Below are 14,660 nucleotides of genomic sequence, written 5' to 3'. Positions count from 1 at the left end.
CCTGCCACTAAAATGGACTCTAAGAAGACCGGGAATTGGCAGAGTCTAATACCTTCATGACAGTTATATCCGGCTTTCCCAGACAGGCGAATTACTCTGCCGGTGGTAATCCTATTCTAAATTGATTTAAAAGATCCATTGCTTTAACCAGCTGTAATAATGCCTGTTGCTCATTGTAGGAGGAAAAGCCGCTTAAGTATGTGCTATTAACAGATGAGTGAAACAACATGGTTTCATTTCTCAAAAAATTTTTTCTCATTCATAGTCAGTCCTCCTCAATATAATCACCAAGTAGAAAAGAATGACAAAGATTCCATCTCTGATTTTTTTAAAATTGAGATATCAATCACATACCATAAAGTTCACTCTTTTAATAGAATTCAGTGGTTTTTAGTATATTCACTAAGTTGTGTAAGCACCACACAATTTAATTCCAGAACATTTTCATCATCCCAGCAAGAAACTCCATACATGTTAGCAGTCACTCCCATACTCCCATCCCCCAACCCCTGGCAACCACTAATCTACTTTCTATGTATAGATTTGCCTATTCTGGACATTTCATATAAATGGAATCACATAATATGCTTTATTTTGCACCTGGCTTATGTTGCAGCATGTATCAGAACTTTGTTTCTTTTGATGGCTGGATAATACTCCACCAGACATACTTGCATACCATGTTTTGCTTATCCATTCATCTGCTGATGGACACTTGGGTTGTTGTTTGGTTTGGTTTGGTTTGGATTACTGTTATGAATAATGCCAGGAAAATTCACGTGTAAGTTTTTCCCTGAACAAATATTTTTATTTCTCTTGGGTGTATACCTGTGAGTGGAATTGCTGCATCATATGATATAACTCTTTAACCTTTTGAGGAACTGTCAGGCAGTTTTCCAAAGTGGCTATACCATTTTACATTCCCACCAGCAGTGTGAGAAGGTTCCAGTTTTTCCACGTTCTCACTGACACTGTTGCTGTCTGTCTTCTGTTTCAGCCCTTCTGGTGGGTGTGAAGTGGCATCTCACTGTGGCTTTGACTTGAGGGTCCCTGCTGACTCATAATGCTGAGCATCTTGTCATGTGCTCACCGGCCATTTGTGCATCTTCTCCCAAGAAATGTCTGTTTTTGTCCTTTACCCATTCATCCCTGATTCTTCTAAAATTTTTCCTACCTGCTTCCAGGACACTTGCCAAATGATAAAAATGTTTTTATTCTAAGTGGAAGAAGCATTTCAGTTAAATCTGTTTAGAGCAGATTTGCACTCTAACATTTATCATCTAAATAAGCCAAAACTGGGTATGCATTCAGAGTAACTCGTCATGCCTGTCCTAGTTTCTTAGAAATTCTCCATGCATGCACCTTAAAACATTTCTCACGTCCCTCTGAAGTTCAGGCACATCAGGCGTGAGGCAGGAGCAGTGCAGCGAGGATGGGCCATGGGTTCAGTAGCTTGAAAGCCGCCTCAGCTGCTGCCAGAGTCCCCCCTGCTAGACCAAATGGGGGTCTACTTCGCAGTAGTGTGAAAATACAAGCCTTTCCCTTCTGTTCTTAAAATAGGGAAGTGCTAAGTTGAATATCATTTTATAATTTGTGGTAAAATGAAAATAAGATGGCTCTGAAATTATATTTTTGCTTAAAAAAAAAAAGAAAAGAAGGACTAAGAATTGTTTAAAATGGCCTCAGCTGAATCAGGCAGAGAGGCTTTGAAACTGTTTTTGGGGGGTGTATCAGTTAATGTATGATGTGTTTTATCGCTTTACCAACAAAGTCTTAATTATTAAATCTCAGTTTCACTTGAGAATATATTTATGGACTTGTTTGTGTATTCGTTTATAGAAATCTCCTCTTACACCGTGTGTGTGATATATTCCGGTAAAATCTTGAGTTTTTTCAGTATTTTCATATGTACTTGCTAAAATACCAGTAGCATATTTATAGAAATCTCCTCTTATACCGTGTGTGTGATATACTCCGGTAAAATCTTGAGTTTTTTCAGTATTTTCATATGTACTTGCTAAAATACCAGTAGCATTCAAGGGGGAGAATCTGTGCTTTAATATTATTTAAAATTGTATAGTGGCAAAACTGGGATTAGGCCCCAAATCCAATTTAAAAATGTCATTTAGTACAGTTCCTTGTGAAGACCATTGCTAATACAAGTACACCAGTTTGCGTTTGGCCTCCTCCCTTCTCTGTGACGGGGTTGCAATGTAGTAAAGTATCAGGGACAGACACAAGGAGGAGGAGGAAGGAAAAACTTGGAGAAGAGCTAATTGGCCCATAAATCATAATGAATTAGTCACATGGTGGTAAAGTCTTGCAAACGCATCCTTTTAGTGAAAGACTAATGATAGTCCTTTTTCTGCCTGGAGATTTGTCTGCAGAACAAAAGCTGCTTCTTCCAAGCTCCTTTAGAAGCTCCTGCCTTTGTGGAGAAGGTCTGGCAGAACTTCCCAAAATGTGTTCCAGGAGATGTAAATGAATACCCTGGAAGATTGCTGTTGCCATCAGACAGATAATGGAAATTCCTTGGGCTGATATCCATGTTGAAGTCTCATAAAAGTACCTAACTTAAAAGCTCCACACTGTTTATCTTTAGCACATCGTTGTCCAAAATTATTTGAAGAAACACTTTTTTTAGGAAGACTTACGAAAAAACAAATGTTACATAATCAGTGTTTGTTAACTTTACAAGGGTCTTGTTGATATCGTTATTTGGTCTGCTAGAGAGTGTGCAGTTTCCCTCAAAGGTTTTCTGAGTTTTCCATTAATACGTGCATTTTGAATGCCTACTCTGAGCTGCTTGCTGGAGACAGACATGGTTCTTGCCAACACAGTTCTCAGTCTATGCTGTGAGAGATGACAGTAGGTGAAGATTATACACCTGTAATTACATAATTAGAACTGGAGTAAGTGCTCCAAAGGAGGACAGGGGGCCATGAGAGTGTTTGGCAAGAGACCTAACTGTAAGATTTAGTAAGCAGGGGACAGAGCTGACATAACATTTTTATTTTTTTATTTTATTTTTATTTTTTTTTGCCTTTTTGCCTTTTTTCGTGTCCGGCAACGGATCGCAACCCTCAGTGTCGCGCCCGTACCGGGACCGGCAACGGGATCGCAACCCTCGGTGCTGCACCCGCACCTCGCTCAGCCAGTGAGCGGGAACCAGTCTGTATGTGGGATCCGAACCCTTGGCGGGAGCGCCGCCACGCTCCCAAGCGGCGCACTGTAGCAGTGCGCCACCGGGCCGGCCCTAACATTTTTATTTTTAAAAAGCCATTCTCACTGTTGCATGGGGGGAGAGGACTGAAGGGGTATCAGAAAGGAGGTGGAGACCCTGAGGAAGGCTTCCCTGCAGTGGCCTGGGTTAGGAGGGGTAGTAATTTGGGCTCGGGTGGGAGCCTTAGACAAAATGGAGGAATTGGAGTGCACTTTAGAAAAATATACAGGACAGGAATTAATTACTTGGAAAAGGCACTGAGAGAAATAGTAATCATCAGAAAAGGATCTTAGTTATTCAGAACCCAGTTTAAGGACTTGCTAGAGAAGGGGAAATTCACCCATTTTAGCATTATAGATTGCTTTCCTTTCCCACTATTTCCTCATCCCCAACTCTTATTTTGGGGGGCATAGGGGGACGCGGCTAGCTGGATCTGAACCTTTGACCTTTGTGTTGTAACACCGCACTCTAACCAACTGAGCTAACTGGCCAGCACCGCCCCCTCTTGTTTTGCTTTTGTTTTTGTTTTTGGGGGGAGTGTCTGGCTGGTAAAGGGGTCTGAACCCTTGATCTTGGTATTACCAGCACCACCACGCTCTAACCAAGTGGAGCCCTCCAACTCTTTAATTTTAAAATATTGAGTAATACCCAAAGGAGGTGAATATGGAAACTTTTTCTTCAAGAGTAAAAGACAAATGAGTATTTTTAGCTGTGTAGAAAAATACAGCTCCTAGTCAAGCAGGTCCCATATGTAAGGCAGCGCATTTCACTTTCTAACTTAGGCCCCTGGCGAGCACTTTCTTGGTTTACCGTCTGTGCATTTGTACCAGTTAAGAATGTGGTTCTTTTGAGCTTTATATTCAGGAGTTAGTATTATCAAGTCATCAAATGTGTTTTTATAACTATGTAGCTCTTACCTTTATTGTGGATTCTACATTGGTGCTCTTCCAAGAATTTCCTGAAAGTAGGCTGGCCAATTAGCTCAGTTGGTTGGAGTGCGGTGCTGATAACACCAAGGTCCAAGGTTTGATCCCTGTCCTGGTCAGCTGCCAAAAAAAAAAAAAAAAAGTTTCCTGAAAGTAGCACATCTGTTTGGGGCCCTGCGTGGGCAGAGGAGAGTTCTAGCTCTCCTGTGAGCACATGAGGATTGAGAAGGGATGTGGGTGCCTCTCCAGCGCCAGCCCAGAGTCTACGGGCTTATTCCAGCTGTGAACTTGTGGGTGGTCTGCCGGATTTTCATCAGTGTTTAATGACAGCACAACTCTGCTTTCAAGGGGGGTTTGATTTTTGGGAGAGAACAGCTAAAAATTCTTTGTATACAGTTCTGTTGAATGAATGTTTAATCAAGTGTGCATAATAACATACTTTAGTACACACAAGTATTTAGTTCTGTTTTGAAGAAAACGTGAATACATGAGTGGTTCTGGCTCACAAACAAAAGACTTTTAAAAGTTAAAAGAGAAGTGGGCATCTCGTAAGCAATAGCGTCTTCCTAAGGTGGCTCCTTTGTAGTCCCTTTTAAAACATCCCAGTGGTATTTGTGCATTGGTTGAAAAACCAGTCTCCTACTTTGTAGACAGACTGGTATATCTGGGCACTTCTCCTCTTGCCCAGGGGTTTGGAATTTCTGGTTTTAAAGTGACGGTAAAAGTTGGCCTTTGTCCTGCTGTTTTTGCCAGGGCAGCATTTGCCAGAGCAGCGTTTGCCAGAACAGGGTCCAGGCAGCCAGACCATGGGTCCTGGAGCCTGCGTAGCATTTCTCCCAGGAGGCCTGGGGTTGGTGGTAGTGCCGATGGCATTCTGATGGTTACCAAAAAGGGGATATTGGAATTTTCTCTCTCTTTCCCTCTGTTCATTTAAGTTTCTCTTTTAGTCTGAACAACAGAAGAAGCAACAGGAGGCTGAGAAACTGCATCGACAAGAGAGGAAAAAACTCCATCGTTCAGCTGGTCACCTGAAGTCAAGACACAGGAGAGGACGGCGGTTTCATTGAATTTGGAAGTGATGGTGCATGTGATAGGGAAGGAGCACGTCTCCCAATTGACCATCATTAGACAATTAAACACAGACAGGGACATGCACTTTAAAGTTGCATGTGAATTGTCATACACAGAGGTAAAGATGTGGTAACTTGTCCCTGTGCCCTATGCGTTGGACCTTGAAACTGGGCCCCCACCAATTGGCCACTGCCTGGCACCGAGGGTGCTTTTCCTAAGTTGTTGGTCCCTGTAAACATTATCCTTACTGTTGTCGTTCTTTAATGTTGTGAAATGTGCATTATGAAATGAAAGGTTTATCCTGTGCTAAAAACAAAGATATATCATGTTCTAGGAACTTTTTTCTTTCTTTTTTTTCTTGCAATATCTACTGCCACTCACAATTAGACTACCCAGAAATATCATCCTATTTTACCTATTTAATCTGTGTATTGTCCATGCTTGTGTTTATAAGTATATGTCGATGGGTTTGTTTGCTTGTTTGTATGTGTTAGTTTGGGATTTTTTTAAAAATATTTTTATACCAAGAGACTATAATTTAATAGTAATAACATAAAATGGAAGATACTGATTATTCTTTTAACTTGGCATAAGATTAAATATAGGTTTTTTTCTGTTTAAGTGCAATTAGAGGTAAACTTGCTGGAAGAAACATTTATAAAAATAAACGCTTTAACTGGCTTCTTTAAGAAAGACACATTCCTTGAGTTAATTTGAAAATTAACTGGTTTTCTTAATTTTTCAGGTATTCATGTGATTTTGGAGGTGCCTTTATAGATTTTCAAAGTTTCTTTATGCACAACTGAAATAGTAGCTCTTTTGACTCTAAAAGATAGAATCTAACTTGTGCCCGAAGCCAAAAAGCATAAGGCCTTAATTAACATGACCACACTCTGGAATATGCAACGGGCCTCAGGAACTCCTAGATCCAGGGCTCCACAATTAGTCAGATCTCTCTCTCTCTCTCTTTTCTTCCTCCTGCTCAACATTGTTCCTTATTTCTTCAGGTCTCCCGTTTTCTCTTCTCAGCATCTTTCCCTTCCTCCCAGCAGTTTTCCCTGTCATGTCTGCTTCTTTGTGGACTGTCTTGGCCCACCACTAGGCAGCATGGGGCATCTGTTCATTTCTTTGGTCTGGGAGATGACGTCTGTTTCCAGGAAGAAAGTGTGGATGGTATGTAGTTGGGGAAGGGGCGTGTATCCGTCTGTTTTCTTTTGCCCGTAACAGAATACTTGAAACTGTGTAATTTATAAAGAAACAAAATTTATTACTGTTTGGAAGCTGGGAAGTCCAAGGTCCAGGGAGCACATCTGGTGAGGGCCTTCTTGGTCTTGTGTGATGCAGGTTACCACATAGTGAGGGCTGAGCAAGAGCTTTTTCACGTGCTCACTTTCTCTCCTTATAAAGCCCTAGTCTACTCCCTGATAACCTGTTAAACCATTGATTCACGAATGGATTAACCCATTCATGAAGACAGAGTCCTCACAATCTAATCACCTCCCAAAGGCCCCACCTTTCAAATCCCATAGTCTGACTTCCCACCCTCTTAACACTCTTAGAAGGAGGATCAACCTTCAGTGAGTTTTGGGGGAACATTCAAACCATAGCAGTGGGTGTGGGTGTGGGTGGTCGTTATGTTTGTGTGTACAGACATGGTCATCAGACAGTGATTCTTGTTACTTGAGTAGCCAGCCCAGCTTGTGCTGTGGTACCAGAGTCATCTGTTCTATCCCTGCTATAGCTGCTTTCCCGTGTCAGCTTCTTTCCCCTAAACTCCTGTTCATTAACCACCTCTGCTCGCAGGAAGGGCTTCAGCTTCCCTGATGCTTTCTTCTCTTTCTCACACTGCTTTCTTCAGGGGCAAGAAGTTCTAGCAGAATAGAGAGGGACACTGTGCTGGCTGGGATATTTTCCCCAGAGGTTGGGTGATTATGCCTAGACCTGTTTCCCGAGGTCAGGCGCTTCCACATCTATCCCGGACTTCCCCAGGCCCTGCTTTTCTTCCCTTCTCTGGAGGACATCCTTGTTTTGTGGGGAGCCAGTGGGTCACAGTGCTACTAAGTTCCATAAGCAGTGCTTTAGCAGAAGGAGTTCATGCGCTCTGTGGAAGGAGGACCCTCAGAGCTGGGAAGTCTGCCATCAGCAGGGGGAAGAGGAGAGCAGGGAGGAATTCTGGACACGTGGGAGGCAGGCGGTGCCGTGGGGAGAGTGTGGGCTCTGCAGCCAGGCCAACCTGGATTGAGTCCCAGCTCTGTTACCTACCAGTTCTGTATCCTCTGGCTGTTTGTCAGCAGGGGGAAGAGGAGAGCAGGGAGGAATTCTGGACACGTGGGAGGCAGGCGGTGCCGTGGGGAGAGTGTGGGCTCTGCAGACAGGCCAACCTGGATTGAGTCCCAGCTCTGTTACCTACCAGTTCTGTATCCTCTGGCTGTTTGTTTAACCTCTGTGAGTCTCGTTTCTGCCTATAAAATAAGCCTAATACTTTTTTGATTTTTGTGAGAATGAAACGAGGCACTTATATTAGGTAAAGCACCTAGCACAGTGTGAGGCTCGTGGGTACTTCATAAGCTTCTTCTCTCCAGTTCCCCTCACCTCACGGGTCTTCACACACACGCACACCTCTGAACCCAAATATTCTTTAATATTGAGATTTTCCGGAAACACCTGGGCAGTGAGAGGAGTGGTGGAGCATGGAACAGTATTCATGCAACTGTCTCAGCCAGTTTTTCTTAGATGTCCATCACAGACTCAGTTCTGTCTCTCCATTGGCCCTTTCAGGAATTGCCTGTGCTGGGGGTTGGTTATGAGTTACGATTTCTCCCCTTCCCCTGTTCCAGATCCCCCTCAGCCTCTGATACTCCAGACCTAATGCCCAAGTATTTTGTTTTCCAAGTTGTTTTCAGCAGTTAGGTAGTGATGGCTTTTGGAGAGAAGGGAAAGTGATTGGGAGAGACATGATAGGACATTAGGACCCTGGTTGGTTCTGTTCTTTCACCTGGTGATACTTTCACCCATGGGTGCACTAGGTCTACTTGTGGTCCACTCACGACTTGTATGCTCTTCCCCGTGCATGTTGTACTTGAATTACAAAGCCTCATTGAAAAAGAATTGTCTTATCAAAGTGACATGGACCCATCATAACAAACCCATCCCTGTCTAATCCTGAGATAACTCATAACAGTATTTTTTCAAATCTTTTTCTGTTTTACAGACAGTGATATACACATCTGTTTTGATAATGCAAATAAGATCATACTATACATGCTGTTCCTCATCTTAATTCTTCTGATTATTATTCATCTGTTTCTGTTGCTTGTATCAGAATACCTGAAACTGGGTAATTTATAAAGGAATGAAATTCATTTCTTAGAGTTTTGGAGGCTTGGAAGTCCAAAGTCCGGAGAACACATCTGGTGAAGGCCTTGATCTTTGGTGGTGACTCTACACAGTGACACAGGGTGTCACATGGCGAGAATGGGCTGAGCAAGAGAGACTAACCTCCTCACTATTCTCCTTATAAAGCCATCAGAACCACACCCACAAATGGACCCACAAATGGATCATACATTCACGAGGGCACAGTTCTCACAATCTAATCACCTCTTAATCCTGCCTTTCAAATACTTTAATTGGATTCCCCACCCTCTTAACACTGTTCCAATGAAGGTCAAGTTTTTAATACATGAACTTTTGGGGAACACATTTAACCCGTAGCAACTAATAAAACAGACATTTTCCCAAGTCTATACATATGTAAGGAGATCGACTTCACTCTTTTGTATTAACTTAAGAATATTTCATTATATGGCTGATCTGTAATTTATTTAACTCTTTGCCTATTTATGGTTCAGCCTAAAAATCTGAAGAAAGAACCTTTTAAAAGTTATTTCTATGATAAGTTTAACCTAAATTATTTTTGAAATTAACATGGTAACTTTATGAAACACTGTATGTGGTAAAATAACGGAAATGTCATTTCAGTTTTCATTTTCTTGTATCTTCTTTGGTATATCGGATTTGAGAGGGAATTTCAATTCTACTAGTTAGGATAGAATTTTAGCTTCATTTTTATCCATCATTTGTCATAAGAGCAGAAACAAATATTTTGTAGCCTACTTGGGCTAGTCTTAATAATATTCTTTTAAGTGCCATTTATGGAGTGTTTTATTTTGCTTGCAGTGGAACTTATTAAAGTTTCTAAGACAATTGTATGTGGGTTTCCCATCTCTTTTATTCTCCAGCTGCCAGGAGAAGATGGCCTGTGTCCTCTGGGGCCAGGACAGCAGTAGGGAGACCCTTTAGGAAGTGCCATAGCAGTCCTGGTGAGGTGATGGTGGCCTGGCCCGGGAAGACAAGGGTCAGGTCCCAGTAGATTTGAAGGTAGATTGGCAGGATTTACTGCTGGAGCAGATGTGGAGGATGTGGGAGTGAGAGGGGTCAGGTTTGACTCCAGCATATTTGGCCTTAGCAATGGCAGAGATGGAGTGTCACCAGGAAGACTGCAGCACAAGCAGGTTTGGGGGTGAGGAGGTAATCAAGGATTCTGTTCTGAACAGAGGAAGCTTATTTAAGATTGAATTAAGATCATGTCTCTCCTCTTCTCAGAATCCTGCAGTGGCTCCCTTTCTCACTCAGAGGAACAGCCTAGGTCCTCCCAGTAGCCTACAAGGCACGGCGTGTCCGGCCCCTTCATCTGCTCATTGGCATCGCACCCACCTTCTTGCTGTTCCCTGAACACTCTAGGCTTCCTCTTAGTCCGGGGCCTTGCATTTCTGATTGCCTCTGCCTGTACCGCTCTTCCCAGCCATCTTGTGTCGTCATGAGCACCCTATTTAAACTGCCACACCGCACTGCCAGCACACCCCATCCCCTGGCTGATGGCAAACAATAAATGACATAACCTGCATTTTTAAAAAACTTTCTGTTATGGGAAATGTGAACCATCTACCAAAGTAGAGAAGAGTGTAATGAGCTCCCATGTACCCAGCACCCACTTAACAATTAACAGCTGATCTTGTCTCCTCTTTACTCCTACCCATTGCCCCCATTATTTGGAAATATTTGATCCCAGACATCATATCATTCATCTGTAAATGTTGATAGGGGTTTACTTGTTTATTGTTGGTCCCCCATCCCCGCTCCACACTAGAATGTGAACTCAGTAAGGGTGGGGGTGTTTTTATGTTTGTTCACTGCAGTGTATCCCGCACCTAGAACGATGCCTGGCGCGTAGTAGCTACTTAACAAATGTTTATTGAGTGAATAATTGAGTCAAGTTAGATGAGGACTGAAGATTAAACATTGGATTTAATACCAGAGGGTATTGAATTTTATACCAGACTGTGATTCTCACTTGACTAGAGCTGTGGCAGAGGGGTTGGGATGCTGAAAAGCCAACTTGGAGTAGTTCAGGAGAATATGGGGGAAAAGGAGTCGGAAATAGTGATTATAGACAATACTTGGGAGGAATTTTTGGATACAGGGGAATAGAAAATAGGATATGTGAGATCAAGAGAGGGTTTTCTTTAAGACGGCAGAAATTACAGCATGCCTAAATGCTGCTGGGAATAATGCAGGAGAGGGAAAACGCAGTGATGCCAGAGAGAGAGGACAGGTACTGGAGAGAGATCCATAAGTAGGTGTAGTAGTTATCTATTGTTTGTAACAAATTACCCCAAAATTGAGTGGCTTAACGTAACTGTTACCTAACAGTTTCAGTGGGTCAGGAATTGAGAAGCAGCTTAGCTGAGTGGTTCTGACTCGAGGTCTCTCCTGGGGGTGCAATCAGTATGTTGGTCAAGGCTATAGTCATCTAAAGGCTCGACTGGGGCTAAAGGATCCCCCCTTCAAGCTCACACATGGCTGTGGGCAGGAGGCCTCAGTTCCTTGCTGCATGGGCTTCTCTGTAGGGCTGCTTGAGTGTCCTCACAACATGACAGCTGACTTCCCCCAGAGCAGGCAGTCCAAGAGGGAGACTAAGATGGAAGCCACAGTGTCTTTTATGACCTAATATCAGAAGTTGCACATCATCACTTACAAATCTTTCTTCGATTTGTTAGAAGGGAGTCACTGACAGCAGCCCACACTCTATGGGAGGGGAATTAGGCTCCGTCTTTTGAGTAGAGTGTCAAAGTAGGGTAGGAAAGGCAGCCAGAAAAAATACAGGACACCCGGTTAAATTCAAATTTCAGATAAATAACTTATTAGAATAGGTACTTTCCACATATTGCACGAGACATACTTGTGCTAAAAAAGTACATGATATTTATCTGAAATTCAAATTTAATGGATGTATTTTTATTTGGTAGATTTGGCAACCCTCGAAAGAATTTATGGACATATATTAAAACTACTGCACTCGCCAAGGAGGGAATGGGATGTACTTAGACACAGGCAGATTGTAATGAAAGAGAAGGCAGAATTCACAGGCACGCTCAGATGGGTAGGTGGGTAGATGCGGTAAGAGTAGCAGGTGGGCATTCTCTTCTAGTTGCTTCTGTTTTCTCACTGAATTAAGCAGCAGGAGTACGGGCAAGGTGCTTCTTTCCCCACACACTGTACGCTGAGCTCCGTTCTTCCATGTGGAGCTGGCTCTTGACTCAGAGCCTCCGTTGTGGTGGGATTAGCTCTGTGACCATCCTGGGAGGACGCCTCGCTGCTTTGTTAGAGTCATGGAACACAGGGCACCAAACTGAGAAGCCTGGGTTCTCCTTTTCCTCTCCCCCCCGTTTATTGCCTCTGGTTTCCAAAATTCTACCTCAGTGTTTTTCAAATGTTTTTTTACTTTGTCCCACAGTAAGGAACACATGTATATGAAAAGTGTTAGAAAACTGTATCTTGCAGCGTATAAAGCTGATATTTTTCTATTCCGTCCTGTTCTAGTTCCTTTACCCTCTCCCCTCCCCAAGGAAAAGTTCGCACCTGAAATTTGTCCCTTGAACATATAATTGTTGCTGTTCCTTGTAATGTGACACATTGTGTAGTGAAACATTTTTCTAGAGCTTAGTGAAAACTTTTTTTGACTGAGCACATGAGATGAGTTCAAAGCCCTATCCTCAGCCTAAGTTAAATGCAAAATAGATTTTATAGAACAGTGTAGTGGTTTTGTAAGAAAATTTCAAAGATTCTGTGGTTCTTAGGTAAACTTTCAATGTATTAAAAACCTGTCTGGAATAAAAAAGAAAAAAAAGTTAATTAAAAAAGAAAAAACTGGGGTTTTTATTTGATTAATTTGGTTTTGAAATGATTTTCAAAACTTGCTTTACTCATGTATCTGTGAAGTTGAAACAGAATCCTGGAGTTTATGCTGTCATTACTTTTAAGCAATTGCAAATGATGGCCATTACATAGCTGCATTTTACTCTTAAAAGACCAGATTCCATTTTTTTTTTTTCCCCTTTTTGTCTTTTTTCGTGTCTGGCAACGGATCGCAACCCTCGGTGTCGCGCCCGCACCTCGCTCAGCCAGTGAGCGGGAACCGGTCTGTATGTGGGATCCGAACCCTCGGCAGGAGCGTCACCGCGCTCCCAAGCAGCGCACTGTAGCAGTGCGCCACCGGGCCAGCCCACAGATTCCATTTTTCATATGCAATAGATGATTCATCTCTCTTTTGCATTTGAGAATACTAAAAGCAAATATGTTTTAGTAAAAAAAATGTCCAAAGTAAATGAATGTGTTGTGTCTTGGAGTGACTGAATTTTACTCAAAACTTTGGAATAAGACAGTAAGGATTTTTCTTTTTGGGGGGGTGGGGAGATTTATTTATTTTTGCAGTTGGCTGGTTCAGGGATCCCAATCCTTGACCTTGGTGTTAGCAAGGTATTAGAATAAGTGATTTTTAAAGTGTATGTATAAATAAATATTATGAGTAAAAATTTGATTATTTCTTTGATGTTCCTAAAAGGTTTATATATATAAGCATGAATTATTTCTTCTCCTTTGAAAAATATGGAATTGCCTTACATTCGGAATTTCCTTATATCTAGGCACCTGTAGTAGCTTGATTTAGGACAGCACACAGCTCTTTGAACACTTGGTGGAAATTCCAGCCCTAATAATTTTTATTATTAAAATTAATTTTTTATTCACATGTAAAATTTCCAAAATTAATTAGCACAATAAAAAACCCTGACAGTTAATATTAGAATGAACTATTTTGGGGGCTTGTGTGCTGCCTACTACTCAAAACATCGAATGTTCATCCTGAATACACACTGGTGGATGGAAATTTATTAGAAAATGTTATGCCCTTCTCTTAGAAGATGCCGTGGCTTATGGCCTATGGCCTAAAGCAGGAGTTTCAGGAAGGTCACAGTCACCAGTTTGGGGTGGCATCCTGGTGCTCACCTCCCCTCCAGGTGGGTGGAAACCCCCCTGTGCTCAGCAAGCTTCCTGCCTAGTGAGAGTTCCCATACACACATCTTAAGGCAGGAGGAAGTTATTCTCTGACTGTTGTTGGTTCCAGACCCTGTTTGTGACTATTTTGTAAACCCAGATGGAACTTCAAAGTCATTGAGTGGGAGGGAGGCCAACTATTTCTCTTGTAGCCTTGAGTTTCTCTCAGATACAGGACAAAGTCATGAATCCTAGACTCAGGATTTGAAGGGATCTTCAGGTTGGGCCGGCTGAGGCACCTGCCTGTTGAGTTTCCCTCTGGCGTTCCTTTCCGCTTCCCTGTCCAGCTTCTGCTCACGCACCCCTGTTGACAGCCACTCCCATAAATCCTGGCTGAGTGAACCATGGGGAGAGCCCTTCGCTCCCACTTCAGATGCTCTAGTTGGGAGTTGACATTTGGGGAGGTGCAGCCTCCCTCCCCACCCTCGTCCTCCCGGCCACGCCTTGTCTGCTTTGCCTCCTGCTCAGTCACCTCTTTCCCTATGGGAACCCACCTCAGTCCCCTCTGTTCCCTCCATTCTCGCTCTCAGGGAAGGAAGCTCATCTCTGGATCTTGCCAAATCTCGGGTCAGTCTCTCCTCCAGCGCTGCTCGCCTCCTTCGTAGCCGTCACCACTGCCTGCATTGCCTTACCGTCTCCCGCGGCTCTTCTCACCACACAGGGGTTGACATGCTCAGGATTTCTTCTTTCAGCCTTTCGTTCCTCTTCCTTACTACGGATCACCTCTCCTCGGTGCTGCAGAGCACCTACCAGCTGCCTATCAAACCACCTCTGCACTTAGGCCTGTGCAGCCCACGCACCTCGGTTCCACATGCTGGAAAACCCCTCCACTCCATCCCACCCACCCAAGTATTCTTCCTCCTCATTGCTCATCCAGTGACAGTCAAAAGCCGTGGTCCGTTCAACCACTGTGTATTGACCACTCTGTGCAAGAGACTCAGCAAAGGGCCTGTTCTCGTGGAGCTGATGTTTTCCCACGGAGACAGACAACACGTGGCAAACCTGACAAAGGCTGAGTGCCATGCAGGGTAAGAAGGAGCGGTGGG

The 14,660-nt window shown here is 43.1% G+C and overlaps 1 protein-coding gene across 3 annotated transcripts in view; it reads left to right on the top strand.

The window, feature by feature from the left end:
- NOL10 (nucleolar protein 10) overlaps nt 1-14,660 on the top strand; it is a 137,600-nt gene that overhangs the window by 110,136 nt on the left and 12,804 nt on the right. Inside the window, exon 21 of one of the 3 annotated variants that reach the window (XM_008584328.1) lies at nt 5,097-5,570. The exons of 1 other annotated variant lie outside the window; for it this stretch is intronic. In XM_008584328.1, the coding sequence (XP_008582550.1) occupies nt 5,097-5,216 (120 nt within the window). In that variant the 3' untranslated portion in view covers nt 5,217-5,570. Of the gene's footprint in view, nt 1-5,084; nt 5,571-14,660 lie in introns of those variants that run through there. One more of the 3 variants, XM_008584327.1, reaches the window with a different exon arrangement.

This window comes from Galeopterus variegatus, unplaced genomic scaffold (genome assembly GCF_000696425.1).
Source record: "Galeopterus variegatus unplaced genomic scaffold, G_variegatus-3.0.2 Scaffold3225, whole genome shotgun sequence".
NCBI lineage: Eukaryota > Metazoa > Chordata > Mammalia > Dermoptera > Cynocephalidae > Galeopterus > Galeopterus variegatus.
This window is presented reverse-complemented; position numbering and strand designations above follow the sequence as displayed.